The sequence below is a fragment of the Artemia sp. Qi Xiang Cuo genome, chromosome 1 (assembly GCF_049724085.1).
Source record: "Artemia sp. Qi Xiang Cuo chromosome 1, ASM4972408v1, whole genome shotgun sequence".
Classification (NCBI taxonomy): Eukaryota; Metazoa; Arthropoda; class Branchiopoda; order Anostraca; family Artemiidae; genus Artemia; species Artemia sp. Qi Xiang Cuo.
Genome location: NC_142794.1, coordinates 47134635 through 47155433, shown reverse-complemented (window position 1 = coordinate 47155433; position 20799 = coordinate 47134635). Strand labels below are relative to the sequence as shown.

The window sequence follows — 20799 nt, the reverse complement described above, 5'->3', positions numbered from 1 at the left end:
GAGCGTGGCCAGTTTGAAATAATGCAGATAATAGACGAGGTGTCTGAGCGAATTACAACTATGGATAACGGTCTTTAGAATGAGAAGGGGGTTTGAACCCCCCCCCCCCCTGGCTGGGGGCCTGGATATCATATATTCATGTATATTATTCAAAATACATTTTCTTTAGCGAGATTGAAAACTAGTTCTTTTGTCTACCTCTACAAACTTTTCTAGGTGAATTTAAAAACTAAATTACTTTTTGTGTATTTTTATAGTCTGGTCAGGTTTTTCGTTATATATTTTTTTCTTTGTTTACTGTTACACACATTTTACAACGATTATCCTTTATTTTTGCCCACTGAATAATCCAACTAGGAAACCAATGTTTTTATATTTGGAAATATGGTTTTAAAACCCAGTGTCGACAGCCTTCTTAATTAATAGGAATTTAAAGTATGACAACAATGCGAAGAAATCAGAGTATACTCTTTATGTGTTCTTCCTGTTATTATTATTATTACGGTACTGTTCTCATCTCTTTGCAACTGACTAAAGTTTTAAAACCCTTTTCAGGTAATTTTGTCATTAATTTTTCTTTAGTGTTTAATGAGTCTTGGAAAGATAATCATTTTTCAGAGGAGCAAAAACCTAATTAAAACAGTAGCTGTTACACGAGAAGTTGAATAATTGCGAATAAATCAGTGTAAATCTTTTCCACTCTTTTGCATAAAATTATTATATAATGGCTAACAAAACCTAAAAAGATTTTGATATGTCCGCCGTTTTTAGAGAGTTATCCTTCGCTTTTTTCGTTATCATAACTGATACATATTTAAGTTTTGTACCAGTCATCTGATTCGCTGACGCATGGTAGAAATTCATGTGGGGGGGGGTGGCTTACAAATGTTTTTAGGGCCCCTTTTCTTCCCCCATGGTGCGTTTCCAGGAATAAAATATTAATTCTTCGGAATGGAACAATTGATCGAGAGACGACATAGGAACACAGTTTCTGAGAATAGCCCTTCCCCCAAGAAATAAAATTAAAAGTTATCTGAACTAAAAAAAAATATTCGATCAATAAAGTATCCAGGGAAGAAGTAAACAAAGGTTTTCGACATTCTGATTCTAACAATGTGTAGAATGTATGTAAATGATGACGGTTTATAAATTCCTGGCTATAAAGGTATGTAATGTCTATTAGGGGCAAAGGAGTGAGGCACTTGCTATACAATTCGTTTTACCTGGAAGGGGAGGAAGGAATTTGAAAAAAAGAAAAAAGAAAACATAAAGTATGAAAAATGTAAGGCAGTATGAAAAAAAAAACTGTAGATACCTCGGGGTTTTTGTTGGCATAAAACTTGTTAGCAATATTCTGTTCTTTATGAGAATTAGCTCTGAAATTGGGATTTTGAAATTTAGCCAAACCCTTTATGATCTTTTGTTTTCCTGTTCTTATGATTAATATGGTATATGTTGTACTGTGCTCTGACCCGAGATGGACTTTAACCCTATTTTCTTTGCACATTATCCCAAGGTAAATGTTAATTCAAGATAGGCTGATTTTCTGTTACCTCAAACATGGGCGCCCATATGGGGGGGCTGACTGAATGATGCTGCCTTATTTTTGTATTTTTGTTCTGAGATTTCTATTATATAGCATTAAAAGTGCCAATTAGATGAGGTTTGCCCCCCCCTGGAGTTCAGCTTATGGGCGCCCAAGACCCCAAATGCCTTTTTTAATAATGCTATTTCGGTGTTTCAGGGAGTGAGACGAATATTCAGTCCATCAGCCTGTGAGGACTTATATGTCCATTATTGTTGATTATGCTTTTGGGACAAGCTTAAAATAACTTAGAAGAAATACAATTTGTACATAATATATATATATATATATATATATATATATATATATATATATATATATATATATATATATATATATATATATATATATATATATATATATATATATATATATATATATATATACGAGCAAATTTATGGTCCTATGTCCCTTCAAGCAAATTTATGGTCCTATGTCAATTTTAAATTCTTGGTCAATCTTCTTAAGACCATAGGCGGGTGTGCCTTGTTTGCCTCTTTTTTAAATTCTTGATCAGCGTGCCTAAGACTCTAGGCAGGCATGCCTTTCCAAAAACTAACCTGACAAGTATGTGTCCAATAAGAGAGTCATGCATACTCCTGCCATTTACCCGTGCCCCAGCCATTTAAACATTTGCCTCTCAATTACTTGGACTATCTGTCTTGGCTCTTCTCGAGTAATTTGTCTACAATTACCCAGCGTCATGTCTCATAAAATATGTATTTCTGTTATTTACAAAATAAACTTAAAAAAACATCAAGAACTTGTTTATATGCATTTTGTTACGTTTTTCCGAGTCAATTTTCATTTGGGGGGGGGATAAACCCCCCTTAATTACCCTGGCTGCGGACTTAAAGAAGAGTAAAACTTTTCGCTCTCAGCTCTCAGTTTACTGGTTTGTCTGTCTTTCAGATTGAAAAGAAAATGAGTGATATTCAACTCGACTGCCGGGAGCTTGAAGAGAAAAATCTGCAAAAAAATCAGTGTTCTACTGAAAGTGAACCAGAACATATTTATGAAACTATTCCTGGATCAACGGTGATTGATGAGCCAATTTATTGTGTTCCTTTTGAGCCTAAAAAAGCAAAGAAAAGCCCTAAGCGACCGGTCACAGCGAGAGACAAGAGTATTGACAAAAGTAAGGAAGTTCATCAGTGGTTACGCCATCTTATCCCTTCTTCAGAAGGAGTAAAAAACATTCATTCAGAGTCTTCAAAACCTATAAAAACCTGTGAAAAATGGTTCGACAAAGTTGATCCTAATAGATGGCCCGATAAGATCCCAGATTCTGCAAAAATAGAATCCGGAATTTCTAGTTGGAATAAAACGTCATCAACAAAAAATAGTAGTAGTAGTGGAGATTCTGCGAAAAAAGCAAAGGAACAAAGGCGTAGGCCAAAAGAGCAAGAACCTAGGTTAACCATGTCATTGGGTCAAGATTTGTGCCAGTCGACTTTATTTTTGAATCCTGTTTCAAACAAAATTGCTAGATCTTTTCGACCTAGTGACGAAAATCAGGCATGCAAAAGCTGTCAAAACTGTAGACAAGTGCTCACAAAGAAGAGAAGTATGCTCAACAGTTACAAAATCGAACGCTCGTTTAATGCAACAAATTATCCAAGATCAGAAAGGCAAAGCACTTTCCCTCCTCATGCCTCAGAAGCAAAACATAATGTGTTAAACCAAAGAATAATTGATTCTAGTCGAGATATGTGTGACTCTCAAAAGTTTGTTGAACAATCGACAGGAGTACCTCCTGTTATGTATACAGATGCAGCTAATCTGCAACAGACGATTATGCTGCAGCAAAAATTGTTTAGACACAATCTATTGAAGCACCAGCAGAGTCAGAGTACTGAGCCAGAAATGGAGTGGAGCGTCAACAAACGACTGGACGGCACCAGATTTGTATCTAGGCGACCAGTTAGAGATAGAATATTGAAAGACAGAGCAAGAACAATGGCAGAAGAGAGGGCAGGACTTACCACGGATGACGACGCTATGTCGGAGCTCAAGGTAATCATTATTTGGTCAAAACCATCAAATTTATTTTCCACTTTTTGAAAGATTGACTATGTAAAATTAGACCGAATGGATTGTGTAAGTAAAGACTGCGAAGTATTTTGTAAAAAGAAGAAGAAAATATTATCTAGTTAAAGGCTGCACGAAATTAAACAGCACCCAAGTCAGGGAGCTTTTCCTGGATGCTCCTTTTCTGTGTATTTATTTACTCTCCTCCCAAAGTCGTGTATGCGTCCATGGGGCGAGGATCGAAACTTCGAAAAATTTGTCGAAACATCTAAAATCAAATAATAATAATGCACGCAAAGTATAAGTAATGAAGGTATTACTGCATTGCGGAAATTATATTTTTATTATTTTTTCATCGGTTTATCGATAAATATTAATGCCACTTGTTAATTATTCAGAACACACTCAAAAACTTTGTTCTGTACAAACTGGTTTCATACCTCTTTCATACTTGGATGACAGAATGCATTGGACTCATATAATTTGGGCTGTATATTTGCTCATTAGGGGGGGGGGGAAGTATTTAGACAGTATGAAAGCAGAAAATAATTCTTACTTCATAATATCCAGAATAATTGTAGCTAACGCATTTTGCATGTAGACCCGCTATACTGTATCCCCCTCCCTAATGTGAAAATATATAGCCCAAATTATAGAATTCCAATGCATTCCGTCATCCGTCCCTTGTCTTTGCGGCTATGAAACCGGTTTTATCATATCTTACACTCAGATCAAGAACTCGGGTGTGTTCCAAATAATTAACAAGTACCATAGTAATCACCAGGGATCCAAGATAAATGTATTTGATAGAAAATGTACTAATAAAAGCTGTTTCATCATATTTAGTTGATGAATTTGGCTTGCGGGTACAAGTGAATTAAACGTACTCTTTTATATACTGTATATGGAATGTCAAACTGGAGATGCTACAGATACCGGGACAGATACCCGCCAGACTGGTTATTTCAAGACACCGCTATTAAGAATTGGAATGCTAAGGGTAGTTTCCATTGCGTTTACGATATTTAAACTATTTTTTTTGGGGGGGGGTACCTAGGTTAGGTTAGGTTACGTATTTATATATGGTATGCTTTACCTCCCACTCCCCCTAATGTGCAAATATATACCCCAAATTTGTTTCTAAACTATTATATATTCATCTTATTTTTTTTTTTTTTTATTGGCATTAACCAAACTTTATTTCTTTAGCAGTATATAAAAGGGTACGTTTAATGCACCAGTACCGGCTTGCGTATGTGATATCCTATTTACTTTTACTAGATATTTGGGTCTAATTTAAATGTCCAAACCTCTCCTCCTTGAAAAATAAATTAGAAAAAGAGCCAATTTCATTTTTGTCGTTCAAGAGGAAATCCAGGATTTTGGCAAGATTCCGGGAAGTATGGCTGTCAGTCTGTTGGTAAACAAAAAAGAACACTCGCATCATTGATTATTATCTCAGCGCGATGCAATAAAATCCTCGGAGACAGATTTCAAACAACTAAATTAATGATATTTGAAATTTGACGTATAGAAAGAATTTCTTTTTTAATTAAATTCATTGATGAAATGTGAATCCACAAAACGACCAAACGTGAAAAAAACCTTTTTTTTGTAATGATTGACACTTGTAAAAAAGAAAAGGTGCCTTTATTAATCAAAGCCTTTATTCATAATCTATTAGCTAAGAGCATGGAAGCTAATAATTATAAACCTTGAAATTTTTTTGAGTAACCTATAATTTTTAGCAAATAAAACTGAAAGTAATAGGTTTAACGTTTAAAAAAGTAGCGTTATCATTAAAATAATGCCCGAATAAGTGAATAAAAGCGTTAGTTTTATCTCAGAAAGCCATAAGTAACTCCGATCATACTTTCAACATTTATATATTTACTACCTTAACTTAATCTTAACTACATAGATGAGCGCTTTAGTTAAATTAAATAAAAAAAAACAAGTTTTTTAAACTGAAAGTAAAGAGTGACATTAAAACTTATTACGAACAGAAATTATTCCGTATATGAAAGGGGCAGTCCCCTCTTCAACGCCTCGCTCTTTAAGCTAAAGTTTTTTATTGTTTAGAAAAATTAAGATGCGAGACATAGACAAAATTTCTCGGAAAGAGTGAGGAGTTGTGGAGGGGACAGCCCCTTTCATATACGGAATAATGTCTGTTCGTTTTAAGTTTTAATGTCGCTCCTTACTTTCAGTTTAAAAAAACTTTTTTTTTTATATTTAATTTCTGATCGTTTTTTAGTTAATGCAGCTTTTATTTTGGCTCACCGTCATTGAAGAAGTAAACAAAATTTGCATAAAAATTTTACTTTTCTTTTGCTAAATGGCTGTCTCTAAATTTGGTTCTGACGTAATTTACAACTTACGTAACGAACTTCTATATTCGTATATTTTTCTTCTGGCAAAAAATACAAAGTTGCAGATTTTTGCAGATATGAGCTTGAAACCTATGTAATAGGGTTTTCTGATACGCTGAGTCTGACGGTGTGATTTTCATTAAAATTTTTTCACTTGTAGGGGATGTTTCCCCCCTATTTAAAAAATCAGGTAAATTTTCTCAGGCTCGTAGCCTTTGATGAGTAATACTAAACTTAATAAAAATTATATATTTAGAATTAGCATTATAAGCTCAGTCTTTTTATATCTTAGTTGGAATAAAAATTCCGTTTTCAAAAATTTCGATTACTGTTGTGCCGTATAGTTTGTTTCTTTTATTGTTTTTTTATTACACATATATTATAAATTATATGAAGGAGTCCTACTTGTGGCAGATAAAATGCTATTTACGTTAACAGTTTTTTTTTTAATTCACAATCCTCTGAATCCCAAAGGCCGTTTAATTAGAATAGATAACTTTTTTGAAACCACTAAAAATAAACTGTACCGTAAAGAGCGATGTATTGACTTGGCGGAGAACCCCCCCATAAACATAATAATCTTTGTTAATTTTAAGTTCTAATATTGCTTCTTACTTTCAGTTGAAAAAAATTGTTTTTATTTAAATTTAATTTCTGATCGTTTTTAAATATTGCTTGGAAATACGGCGCCCCCTTCATAAAAATGTCCTTACCCCAAGGAAAAATTCTCAACGGACATATTCTCCCGAGTCTCGCCCGCGGCCCGCCCCCCCACCAGAAAAAAAATCCTTCCTGAAAATGTCTGTATACTTCCCAATAACCAATATAGTCCAGGACTTTTAGGGTTTGACCCGGACACAATTGCAATATAAACGAAAATGGTACCAAAATGATCAGAAAAAAATTCTGTACAACATACTAAAAGTCCCCATAAATCCGAGTGGGGCGAGTACCCGAAAAACAGGGGGAAAGGGGGAAATTGGGAAAAATGCCAAACATGCCCAGAAAATAGTTCAAAGTGAGTTTTCTGGTGCTTTTTCATATACGCTGATCACGAAATTGACATTTAAAATTTAGTATAGAATAAAAATAATACAAAAAACGGGGAGACCAGGGAGAAGAGGGAAAAAAATTTAAAAATACAGGGTAGGGGTAGAAAGCATTTTGAAATATGTTTTCTGGGGTCTTTCTATCGGCTGATCCTGAAACTGACATCTAAAATGAAATAAAGAACCTGAGCCCCACCAAAACGGGGGAAAAGGGGGAAAGAGGGGAAGAAAAGGGACAATTGAATTCAGGGGTAGAAATCAGTTTGAAATGTGTTTTCTGGGGTTTTCCTATCTGCTGATCAGGAAACTGACACCTAAAATGAAGGAAAGAAAACGAGAACCATGAAAACCGAACAAAACTGGAGGAAATAACGAAAAAGGGGAAGGGAAACCTGACTCCTGAGCCAGCTGCTAATGGCTAATAAGAAGGCCTATGGACAAATAACTCGCTTAAGTATCAAACTTTTACTTTCTTGAATCACAGACATTTCTTACAACCATTTGAATTACTTACAACCATTTGAATAAACATAAAGAAAACAACCGCTTGGCAGTGATCACAGTATAAAACTTCCGATGTTATACGTAAACTTTGTACTTTCGTAGGCAATATCGTTGAATAAAAAACTAAAGAAAGAACCTCAGTAACTATAGGTAAAATCTTCACTTTTTAAGGCAGTAGAGTTGACTTGAAAAACACAGCATTGATGTCACTAGTCGAGCTCCTCGTCCTCGACAATCTCGTTGCCCCTGTTCAAACAGTTGATACCCTGACATTTTCCGCACGCGAACGTACACGCTAATCCATTTTTCTTGCAGCTGCATCGCGAGTTCTCACAGCCTGTCTTACAGTTGCATCTCACGACACTCAAAAGAGTCTGAGGTGCGGGCAACAAATCGGTCATCACAGGTGAGTATTCGAATCGTCAACGAACGCAAAAGAAGCGATAACACGGTTCTGGTGCCTCAACGAAGTTAAAAAAAAAAATGGGAGAAGTATCCAGGCTACTTCAGGTAGGGCACGCACTCTTGGGATGTGACACGACCTCACGAGTTTTCGGACTTGGAAAGCAAGCTGTGCTACCTCTTTTGAAGAAGAGCGAAGTGTTCAGAAAAAAATGCGAAGTGTTTCTGGATGAATAATCGTCTAAAGTTGAAATTGTGAAAGCGGGTGAATATCTTCTCCTCAGCTTGTATAAAGCACGACAAAACGAAGATCTCACTAAGCTGCGATATCGAATTTTCTTGGAAAAAGTTTCTTCGACAAATACTACGGCGTTTGTTAAGCCTGAAAGGCTTCTACAAGCTAAAGCTGCAGCTTTAGTTCACTCGCAGTGACTGCACCTCTATGTATCCTTTTTGACAGGGGACCCAGCTGACTTAGACCCGACTGTTGATGGTTGGCTCCTAAGAGACCATAAATACTCACCTGTGATGACCGATTTGTTACCCGCACCTCAGACTCTTTTGAGTGTCTTGAGATGCAACTGTAAAACAGGCTGCGAGAACTCGCGATGCAGCTGCAAGAAAAATAGATTAGCTTGTACGTTCGCGTGCGGAGAATGTCAGGGTATCAACTGTTTGAACATGGACAACGAGATTGTCGAAGACGAGGAGCTCGACTAGTGACATCAATGCTGTGTTTTTCAAGTCAACTCTACTGCCTTAAAAAGTGAAGATTTTACCTATAGTTACTGAAGTTCTTTCTTTAGTTTTTTATTCAACGATATTGCCTACGAAAGTACAAAGTTTACGTATAACATCTGAAGTTTTATACTGTGATCACTGCCAAGCGGTTGTTTTCTTTATGTTTAGTAATTCAAATGATTGTAAGAAATGTCTGTGATTCAAGAAAGTAAAAGTTTGATACTTAAGCGAGTTATTTTGTCCATAGGCCTACTTATTAGCCATTAGCAGCTGGCTCAGGAGTCAGGTTTCCCTTTCCCTTTTCCGTTATTTCCTCCAGTTTTGTTTGGTTTTCATGGTTCTTGTTTTCTTTCCTTCATTTTAGGTGTCAGTTTCGTGATCAGCAGATAGGAAAACCCCAGAAAACACATTTCAAACTGATTTCTACCCCTGACTTCAATTGTCCCTTTTCTTCCCCTCTTTCCCCCTTTTCCCCCGTTATGGTGGGGCTCATGTTCGTTGTTTCATTTTAGATGTCAGTTTCGGGATCAGCAGATAGAAAGACCCCAGAAAACATATTTCAAAGTGCTTTCTACCCCTACCCTGTAGTTTTAAATTTTTTCACCTCTTCCCCCTGTTATCCCAGGTGTCCGGAGTACTGTTATTCTATACTGAATTTTAAATGTCAGTTTCGTGATCGGCGTATGGGACAGCACCAGAAAACTCACTTTGAACTATTTTCTGGGCATGTTCGGCATTTTCCCCATTTTCCCCCTTGTCCACTGTTTTTCGGGAACTCGCCCCACTCGGATTTATGGGGACTTTTAGTATGCTGTACAGAATTTTTTTCTGATCATTTTGGTACCATTTTCGTTTATATTGCAATTTTGTCCGGGTTCGACACTTTTTTGAGCTAGAAGTCCTGGACTAATACAATATGTAAGCAATGGGCAAAGTTCATAACTTGCAGCCCTTCCCCTGGGAACTGTGGGGGGATTAAGTCATCCTAAAAGACATATTTATTAGATTTTCGACTATGCTGAACAAAATGGCTATCTCAAAATTTCAATTGGGTGACTTTGAGAAAAAATGAGCGTGGGAAGGGGCCTAGTTGCCCTCCATTTTTTTTGGTCACTTAAAAAGGGTACTAGAACTTTTAATTTTCGTTCCAATGAGCCCTCCTACGATATTCTAGGACCACTGGGTCAATACGATCACCCCTGGGAAAAAAAAAAACAAAAAAAAACAAACAAATAAACACGCCGTGATCTTTCTTCTGGCAAAAAATGGAAAATTCCACATTTTTGTAGATAGGAGCTTGAAACCTCTACAGTAGGGTTCTCTGATACGCTGAATATGATGGTGTGACTTTCAAAGTTAAGTTTCTATAACTTTTAGGGGGTCTTCCCCCTTTTTTCGAAAATCAGCCAAATTTTCTCAGGTGCTTAACTTTTGATAGGTAAAATTAAACTTGATGAAACTTATATATTTGAAATCAGAATTAAAATCTGATTCTTTTGATGCATCTATTGGTATCAAAATTCCGTTTTTTAGAGTTTCGGTTACCATTGAGCCGGGTCGCTCCTTACTTACAGTTCGTTGCCACGAACTGTTTGAAAAAGGATTTTCTTGAAAATTTTAATTTAGCTGATCCTTTAAAAAGAAAAGAAAAATCAGAAGAAACATGTCAGTTGAATGCGTCAAGCAACAACTAATTTATTTTAGCTTTTTGATTGAAAATATTGAAACTGGTTTTCCTGCGCATTTGTATTAAAACACAGATTGTATGTAAATAGATATGGATATTATCTGCTGAGTATTTACAGCGAGTATTTATTTGAAGTACGTTCTGAATCAAGAATCAAATTATTTGGGAAACACTCAAGTGCAGCTTACCTGAGTATAAGACAGTTTTAAGATATTACTTAAGCACTTAGTCGCCAATTCAACAGGAAAGGAACATGAAATTCCACACATAATTTTTTAGATATCTCGTGTCTAATAATCAAACGTTCAGTTTTTCAACTATTCATTTTTAAAAGAATCAGCTCGTGCTACTGTGGCATTGGGATATGCCACAAATGAAACCTATTAAACTTATTGAGCTTGATTTTTTCAGCCAGCCCTTACTCAAGTTTCTGCAGCAAGCATTTCGATACAATGTCTCATGGGCAAGGGCGTATCCAAGATTTTTGTTCGGGGGTAAAGGACACAAAAAACTTTAAAAAAATGCATCAAAAATTTTTTATTTGTCTTTTTGTGACGTTGTTACGACTTGGACAAAAATTGGAGGGAGGGGACCCCTTTGCCCCCCCCACACCCCACCCCCGGAAGCGACCTTGCCACTGGGAGAAAAAATGGATGCATTCCAGTGGGAAGCTATGGTTTTTAACAGTTTTTAACATGGTTCTGCAACCCATATCTGAAAAAAGAAATATTACTTAGTTTTTTAGTTCAACTCCTTTAGCGGTGGTTTTCGGCTTCCTTCTAAATAATACTTAATTTGTATCTTTACCATAAAACTGTAAAGATACAGCTTGAGGCTGCGATTTTCGTTTCTTCTCAATCTCCCATCCCACCCCCACCCCACCCAGAAATACTTATTTTCCGTAATTCAGGGATGCTTCTTATTCAAATTATCAAATATTTTAATTTAATATCTCCTCTCCTGAAGAAAAATCTGCCGTTACGAAAAATCACAACGCCCTTACAGAAAATATTCTGTGGTTTCTTGGGTGGTTTATCCAAAAGGAGGAATTAAAAAATGGGAGGGGGCAAAAATTCTCTTGAATATACCCTGTCCATTCGCTTTATGTATTTCGGTTTACTTGGCCCTAAAAAAAATTGACAATGTTTATCCACATTGAGAACTTTTGGAAATTAATTTTTTGAAAATTTGTGTTGCCTAAACGTACCGAAATGGAAAACTTTTCGCATCATTTCAAAGTGTAATACTGACTACAGCCTAAAAAGGCCAGTAGAATAGCGGAGACTGGTCGACGAATCTGCATTATTTTGAGTACACAGCCTCAGACACCGTAGAAAATCCCTCCGAGGAGTTAGATATTATCACGGCGACTATTTCAGTTTCAGCGTTCTTGCCATGTCGTCTCAAAGAAGCCGACGAATGTTTTCTGACAGCTTCGGCGATAAGATTGTCGTAATTAGGCTCAAACAAATGAGAGAAACAAGTCTTGTTCAAACGCCCACGGAGTGATATTTCAGATGAAAATTAGGTTGTACAAACAACGAAGACATAAAAACGATCGGCTCCGTCTGCATGTTTTGTTTTCTATTTGATAAACCTGTATTTCGTTTGTTTACTATCTTGGCTTATTCCTCTCTTTTTTCTTATCTGTTGAAAAAATAAATAGAAGAAAAAGAAAACCTGCAACATAAAGATTTTCTCTTTTTGTTTGTTATATAGGTTTTTTCCAAACTTTGGGGTGTGGTACAGTATTTGGAGGGGGCTAGGTCTTGTAGTCTCTTATTGCCCGGCTTCGACACAAGGATCTCTTGAACTCCCCAAAATTCAAGTTATGCTCGTATTGCTACTGAAAAACTCATCGCAGCATATACCGCACTAGGCTAACTCCTCCTTCACCCCAATAGGTACTCCTGTACTAAACGGACTCTTTTATATAGTGCTAGTTTGTTAATGCTAATGAAATAAAATAGGCTGAATATATAATAGTTTAGAGACAAATTTGGGCTATATATTTGCACATTATGGGTGGGGGGGGGGGGGGTTAAAGCATAGCATATATTATTACGTTACCTAACCTACGTACCTTTTTCCTCCCCTAAACCCCCCAAAAACAGTTTAAATATCGTTTACGCAATGAAAACCACGCTATACATTGCATTGCTCTATAGCGGTGTCTTGAATTAACCAGTCAAAAACGGGTTTTTCGTTGCTGGATTTCAGTGCAGTATATAAAAGAGTCCACTTAGTACAGGAGTACCCCCCCCCCAATATATTCAGAGCTTCACTTTTATTCCATTTTTTTTGGGGGGGGGGGTCTGGAGTCAATGGTTTCTTAGTGGCCTGAACCCCGAGTCAGATTTTTGAGTCTATCTACAATAATGATAGCCTAATAAAGATATTGATGGTTCAAGGATATTGTTGAGGTATAGAAATCACAAATGGCATTTGATAGCAAGAGTAGTTAATGTTTGAGGGTTTTGAAGTCGCTAACTGAAAATGTGAAGCTAAACTCACAATACGAATGTCGTAGTATAAAACACAGTATATATAAAAAAAATTCCAAAATGTCTTCTAATTTCGACGAAAGTATATATCCAAGGTTTGTCATCCTGTTTATTACGAGGCGATCCACAATTCCTCGGTTTGCAACGGCCTCCTATCAAATTTTAGAAGTCTCCTAAGAAACATCACCTCACTGAAAAGTGAGGCTTTTTGGGAGTGTGGTTCTGTCGAATGGGTATTGTCGCTGGGTAATAAATAAGATTGAGTAAACCATACACATACTTGGTGTATTGAATATCGAAAGCTTAGTGTATTTCGAATACTAACAGACCATCGGAAAATCAGACATTTAAACAGACCCTATAGCAAATTAGTTTACTCTAGGAATTGGGGACACGACACATGGAAAGCTTTGAATTGTAGCTAAGCAATTTACTAACAACAGTACTTGTATAATAACCTAGCGCCTTACTGTTAAAAAAAAGGCGGGTGAGATTGTGCATTCGCTATATTGTTGTTTTACCCTCTGTTTGTAATTAGTGACTTAAAAAAGACCTTCAACACCTATTTATGTGAATCGTTCCAAGATAACACAATACCTGACATCCATAGCTTAGGTAAGCTTATTACCATTATCATGTACAAGAGTCAGGTTGGCCTCAGAGAATATATTTTATGTGAATATGAAATGCTATTTGTGAAATAAGGACTTTACTGTGCTTCAGTTTTAAACCAAAAAGTGGAAGTTATTACAAAAAATATAGGCCACATAATTTATTTTGTTTGAGACACTCACATAGTAGTTTTGGCCTAATATCTGTAATTATTGACGTTAAAAACGCTTAAGTCCTATGTTCCCTGTAAAGTATGAGATTTTGAGACAAGTATGCAACTGTTATTTATAGCTAAAGGACGAGATACTTTTGCCACTGGATTCACTAGTTTCAGATCTGTGCATTCGCCGAGCCACAATTGTAATATTACGTACTTTTTCAGAGTTCGTGATAACGATCTATAAGTAAGGAGCGACTCGGGCCAGTGGTAACAGAAACTAAAAAACGGAATTTAGTAACAATGAACATATTGAAAAACAGCTTTTATATTAAATTCAAATATGCAAAGTTTACTAAGTTTGCTGTTACCCATCAAAAACTGCAATTCTATGAAAATTTGCCTTATTTACGAGAAAGGGGGAAACACCCTATTTCAGGAAACACTGAAATTTCATATTTTTTGCCAGAAGAAAGATCACGGATGTGTGTTTTTTTTTCAGTGGTGATCCTATCTAACCAATGTCCCTAGAAGATCGAGAAAGGGCTCAGTCGAACCCAAATTGAAAGTCTTAGCGCCCTTTTTTAATTAGCTAAAAACACTGGAGGGCAACTAGCCCCCCTTCCACGCCCCCTTCTCCCCAAAGACATTTGATAAAAAATTTGAGACAACCATTTGATTTAGCATAACTGAAACATCCGATAATTATACCTCTGGGGATGACTTGACCCCCAGAGCCTCGGGAGAAAGGGCTGTAAATTATTCAATTTGCCCATTGTTTACATATAGTAGTTTACACATAGTATTTGTTATTGCGAAATATACGTTGTTTTTTTGTTGGGGGGGGGGTAATTTTCCACGGGGAATTTTCTGTGGGGAGAGATTTCTGGGGGAATTTTACACGGATAGGGGGATTCCTAGTATAATTTGAAAATCTGTAAGAAATTAAATATAAAAAAAACTTCTTTTCAACTTAAAGTAAGGAACAACGTTAAAACTTAAAACGAACAAAAATTATTCCTTAAATGAAGGGGGCTACCCCTTGTTCAAACACTTTGGATGTTGAATTTGAGTCAGAAGTATTTTAAAGAGCTATAAGACTTTAACGTAAATTCGAATCTGCTGGAGAAAGTGTGCTAACTAGATTATACCCAAGATTAGTAAAAGAAAGAATGTAGCCTCTCCTTGAAATTACCAAATGTTACTAGATACTTAGGAGGATATGATATTAAAATAGGTGAGAGCTGGCCATCTCCCTCACCCTAGGAGTGATCACTATATTGGCGAAAGCCTACTTCATCGAAATAGAACATGAAAAGCCCCCCCCCATCAGAAGAGTAACATATGGGACAAGCATAATGGACCCCTGGACCCTTTACTCCACGTTTCTTGTGGCGATTCTCGAATCTGGGTAATCGGTTAACTCGTGCTCGTAGCCACAAATGCACACTATAGGTATATTTAGCTTTTAAAAAAATAAGCTCCAAATATCGGTTCAATTATTTGTCTATACGTTAATTCCAATTCACAATGAGATTTTAATAGTACGGGGATTTAGCTAGTGCTAGTTTCGCTCAGTCAGATTTTTCATAGAACTTTCCGATTGGCTGGAAAACTATGAAAATTCTGACTTCATCAAATTAGTGCTAGATAAATTTCTTTGTTGGTGAAGTCTCATAGTGAATGGACCTTAACGAGATTATGTGCTTTGTTTTACTGATTTTGACACATTTTTATCGGCTGGTCAGAAGAGCAATCCTTGATTAGGCCTAACAATTTACTTTCTGCACAAACAGGGTCATTTCCTGCGTTTAGTGTTTTAAGTGTTTTGAGTGTTTAGTATGACCGAATTATCTTTTTGTGCAAAATCATAAATTTATATACAAGATCTGAAAATCAGGATTTTTTTTTTACATATAATGCCTTGAATTTACGGTGCCAGATGAAAATTGATACCAAGTTATTCTGAGGTTTAAATCGGAACAATTCGAAATCTATGCGCCTAACAGTTTTAAGACATTACCAATCGATACGACAGGACTGTTAACCATAATAGATTTTGTGACAGTTGTTTTTCCCCGTAAATTTGCTTCTATTTTATTCTATACGTGTCGAATCTAAATAAAACTCTTTAATAAATTCAAATAATCCATTTGATTTTGGCCCTTCAAGATCTCCCATATTCGTTCAGATTGAACATACTTTAGACCAGAATTGTGAAAAAAGATGATATTGGTAATTCAGCTCCGTCATTGCATGGATAGTAGCTCTGTCATTATTTCCCATTTAGATCGAGTTTGGTCTGTTCACTGTGAATGTTTTACGTTGGAAATAGAACCTTAGTTACTTGAATGGATTGCAAAATTAAATTAGGGGACCCCTGAAAGGCCGTCCTTTTCTCCAATACTCAGCAAACTCAATTTTCATGAAAGAGCATTTCACTGGGAATACTTTTTCAATAGCTGGGACAACCGAATAGAAATTCCTCTCTAAATTATCTAAGGCTAATGTTAGGTTAAGGGAACGCTAAAAGGATATTTGTTCGAAAAGGACTTTGATGTTTTTACTTTTTCTGTGTATGCCTAAATTTATATATTTCGTTGTAAGTTAACAAAATCTCTTCTTTGTCCTTGCTTTTAACTTTGTTTGAAATTGTTAGTTGAGACGCGTTTATAAGACGAGACTAAATATATTGAGGGGAAATAAATTGGTATTTATTACCTACTCCAACTTGTTCTATCTACAATTATACTTTTAATTAGAAGAATTCTGTATTAATTTCCTCCTTTTGGGAGTTGTGTCATTAATCTTAATGATCGCTCTTGCAAAAGGAAATATAGTGGTACTTTGAGCTACAGCAGTAGCCTGTTCCCTAAGACGGTTTAGTTGCCTAAAAGTGCCCAGTTCTTTTCCAGTTCGTAACTCCATTCAAATATAAAAGGCGGGAGAAACCAAACGAGCTGCATGGCTGGTGGACTGAATAGTTGAACACACGTGTATAAAGTCTAAACTTATGCAATTAAAAATCGATGTTTGATGGATCTGCGGTTAATTGGAGCTCCCCCATGGGGGGGCAGGGGGGGCTCTTGCCTCCCCTGGCTGAATGATGCTGCCTTATTTTTATATTTTTGTTCTGAGATTTCTATTATATAGCATTAAAAGTAGCAATTAGACGAAGTTTGCCCCCCCCCTGGAATTCAGCCTATGGGCGCCCATGAGCTCCCCCACTAGCATTCTAGCGGGAAGTTTGAACTTTTTGGTGGGATCTACAGGAAAGAATTTATTATCTGGATACTTGTGGTATAGTTTCCTAAAATATCCCTAGAAAGCAGCAGCATGATAAGTAAACTTCTGCGTTCAGATTTAAGCTTCGTTTCAGAAATTTTGAAAATGTCATTGAGTCAAGATTGTCTTTTAGATTGGCCGGTACTGGAGCAAAGAGGAAAGGAAGGTTCAAGTAGACAAGTCTAAAGAAAGGAAGAAGAAATTGCAACTTCCCTCACGAATAGCCCCTCCAGTTCAATTTATGGACCCGAAGATGATGAAAAGTAAAAGACAAGAAGCCTACATGAGTGAAGAAATCCCTTTAAAGCGGCATGCTTTTGCGGACGGAGTTTTGACTGTTACTATTTTGTGATTTAGTCTTGTTGATATGTAACATTTCTTCCGTGGCAGTGATTTTAATTTTAAGTGATTTTTTTTTGTCTCTTGGTCTATTTTTCCAGGGAGTTTGTTTTATTCATAGAACTCCATATTTTAGGGGGATTTAATATAATCACGTATGAATATCAGTGGGCTAATCTTTTTTTTTTTTTTTTTTACATATTGTACAGTTAAAGTTAATCAATTCCACCCTCTTAAATAATTTTTGAGACCATACTGGTTAACAATGACAAATGAGAAAAAACCGAAAAGAAGAGAAACGAGGATATTTTCAGCTAGTGAAAATGAAAATATAGTGCAAATATTCCGACAGAGGCCTCCAGTCAATCGTCCTCAGTGCAAAAACAGAAAAAGGGCCGTAAAAAACAACCATTAAAATAAAAGCGGACTCCTTCCATGTAATGGTGACAGGGTAACTGAATAAAAAATCCGATATTTTATGACAATTCAAGAAACTAAATCTGAGTTCATTTTACTTGATGCCTCTTTAAGAGCTAATCGCTTACCAGGTCTTGTATTATCTGACCTTTCTATTAGGTTGCGAAATATTATAATGCAAAGGAAAAAAATCTGAATTAATAAATTCATGGGGCTAAAGTAAGTTTCTCTGGTATCTCTATTAAGGCAGGGGTGGATCTAGGATTTCTTTTAGGGGGAGAGCGCAAAATAGGTTGATTCGATAAATTTGCGTTAGGAGAAAGTTTAATTCACGCAAAATTGCGTTAATTAAGTAAATTACACTTTAGACTATATTGGGGAGGGGCTCTCCCCCCTGGATCCGCCACTGTATTAAGGGCTTATTTTTGGTGTATATATTTCTTAATTTTTACTGGCTCTCTGAAAACTTGCCAGAGAACTTTAATAGAGGTTTTTAAAACAAAATTAAGTGTGGGTTGTCATACACAGGTTGGGCCTGGGCCGTATCTAAGTTTTTTTTTGGGGGGGGGGGTACGAAAGGATTTTGTCGTGTTTTTTTTTTACAAAAAACACATAAAAAAAATTATATTCATTTTTGTTGCGTTTTTATGAGTCGGACAAACGTTTCGGGAGGGGGGTTCAAACCCCCTACCCCGCTGGATGCGGCCTTGGGTTGGGCTAAGGCAGAATCAATATTTAAATTTCTAGCGAAACAAAGATTCTGTTATCTTCAACCAGATTAGTTAAACTAGTAGTCTTTACTGTTTTGCAATAAATATATAGCTAAGGATACACTATGTCATTAACACAAAAATCATTTAGGACGTTATCTCTAGTACCGGGTATTTATGAATAATGGAATGAGAGGTATTTTGTCGAACAGTTTAAGTCCTTAATTTCGTATAATAGCATGTGTCAACATTTAAATTATTAAGAATATGTATTTAGTAAAGAGGTATTTGCCAGTTGCGTCAATTCAAGAAAATTGGGGAGAGTGGGGGGGGGGGCGGGTTGGTAAACTTATGTTCAATGTATTGGGAGGGAGGATTATTTTGTCGTTGTTTCGATTTTTTTTTTCTTGAAAATACCAAAGAGGTATTTTCAAGGAAAGTACCCCGAAAAAGAAGTACTTTTCTAAATCTTGGGAGGAAGAGGCCCACCCTCCCCCTTCCAAACAACTGCTAGTGCGGTTGTCAATTGTAGCTCTTGTATCTAAGTAAATGTTTTGGTTGGGCCGGAGGGGTTGGCGAAAAGCAATACTTTGCCTTATCGATTAGAAATACGTTTTAAAGGGCTGTCTGAGGTCATAGTGCGCGTCTTAGTAGAGGGAAAAGGAAAGAATTTAAAGTCGAGATAATATCAGTTTAAGTATATATTATTAAGGTCTTAATATTATAGTTGTCTATAGAAGTTTATAATTTGAAGTCATCAGCACTTTTTCTACTTTAATATTAATGTATCAAATGGGCGACTTGAAGCACTCTTCAAATGGCGCTGTCCACAGAGAAAAAAATTTCTCATAAAAGCATTATAACTAGGTTATTTCTGATTTTCTAAAAGTTTAAGGAATATAAGTATAATTTAATGCTGCTTCGAATTGCCATCTTTGATTTATTTTGCTTTCCGTGAGTCTTAAATGTTGAGGTTAGCTTTGGGATATTTTTCCAAATGCCTAAACATTGTGAATAATAAAATATTACTCCCATGGTACGTAATCTATATGGTATACTTGGAACTAATTTATTATAAATAGGGTATATGTAACTAAAATAAAGGGAAACTATTTCTTTCTGCAAAAGGTCATATGTCTTGTACGTCAGTTGATAAGGCTGTTATTTGTTTCTTTTTTACGGTTGATTTTATTATAACCTTAATGAAGTGTTTTTATATACTTGAAGAAATAAAACTGCTTATTTGGAACATAGAACCTTAGGACTCTCCATCTTTTAAGTAAGGGCCCCTTAGTCTATTTCGTTTGATGCTTGTATCATAAGAAGGGCATTTTTGAAATTTACAACCTCTGGCATTGTAGCCACGCAGGTACCTTAACCAATTAACTATAAAAAGAGTTACAGCTCCATGTTTTTAAGACCCATATTTTTATGTTGACAAAGAATTCAAGTTATTGGTTTATCATAACCAGGTAAAACGGTTAACAAATAAAGAATAAAACCAAAAAATCAGAAAGAAAATCAGGTACTAAATTCATGGTGAAATAGGAAAAAATCCTAGATGACTTTTTTCTGTGAAAGCTACAAGCGCTGCCTAAGTAAAGAATGATGTTGGCACAATGTATTATTTATTTCTTTTTCAGTTTTTTGGTTTCTTGGTCTTAGACCAGGGCACTTCGTATCGAAGGAGTTGTCGTAGAAGCTTCGAAAAGGGCTCATTCGATTGGAAATTGGAGTGGCTCGTGCTCTTTTTAATAGCCGAAAGTGATTGGAGGGCAACTAACCCTCCTCTCACGCCCACCTATTCCCCAAAAACGTACAATCAAAATTTTGAGATATCCATTTTGTTAAATGTAGTTGAAAATTCTGTAAATTAGGTTTTGAGGATGACAACCCGCCCCCCCCCCACAGCCCTCAGAGCAAGGGTTGCAAGTTATGCCCTGGGGGCACATAAGGTTTTTATAGAAAGCATTGTCTTAGAAAGTTCAAAAAGGGCTAATTCGATTGGAAATTGAAATGGCTAGTGCCTTTTTTAGTAGTAGAAAGTGATTGAAGAGCAACTAACTCCCCTTTCACGCCCACTTTTTCCCCAAACACATCCAATCAAAATTTTTAGATAGCCATTTTGTTCAACGTATATGAAAGGTCTGCAAATTATATCTTTGAGCAGGATACTCCCCCACAGCCCTCAGGGTAAGGGTTATAAGTTATGCCCTAGGGGCATATAAGGTTTTTATTGAAAGCTTTTTCATAGAAACTTGAAAAGGGGCTTATTCGATTGAAAATTCAAAGGGCTAGTGCCCTTTTTAACAGTTGAAAGTGATTTGAGGGCAACTAACCCCCCTCTCACGCCCACATTCTCCCCAAACACATCCAATCAAAATTTTGAGATATTTATTTTGTT

The 20799-nt window shown here is 36.2% G+C and overlaps 1 protein-coding gene across 3 annotated transcripts in view; it reads left to right on the top strand.

Moving 5' to 3' along the window:
* LOC148956399 (E3 ubiquitin-protein ligase PDZRN3-like) overlaps positions 1–19644 on the top strand; it is a 138128-nt gene extending 118484 nt beyond the window's left edge. For all 3 annotated transcript variants that reach the window (XM_089107968.1, XM_089107959.1, XM_089107974.1), the window contains 2 exons: positions 2498–3601; positions 17063–19644. In XM_089107968.1, the coding sequence (XP_088964094.1) occupies positions 2498–3601; positions 17063–17281 (1323 nt within the window). In that variant the 3' untranslated portion in view covers positions 17282–19644. The remainder of the gene's footprint in view (positions 1–2497; positions 3602–17062) is intronic.
* The last annotated feature ends 1155 nt before the right edge of the window (positions 19645–20799 follow it).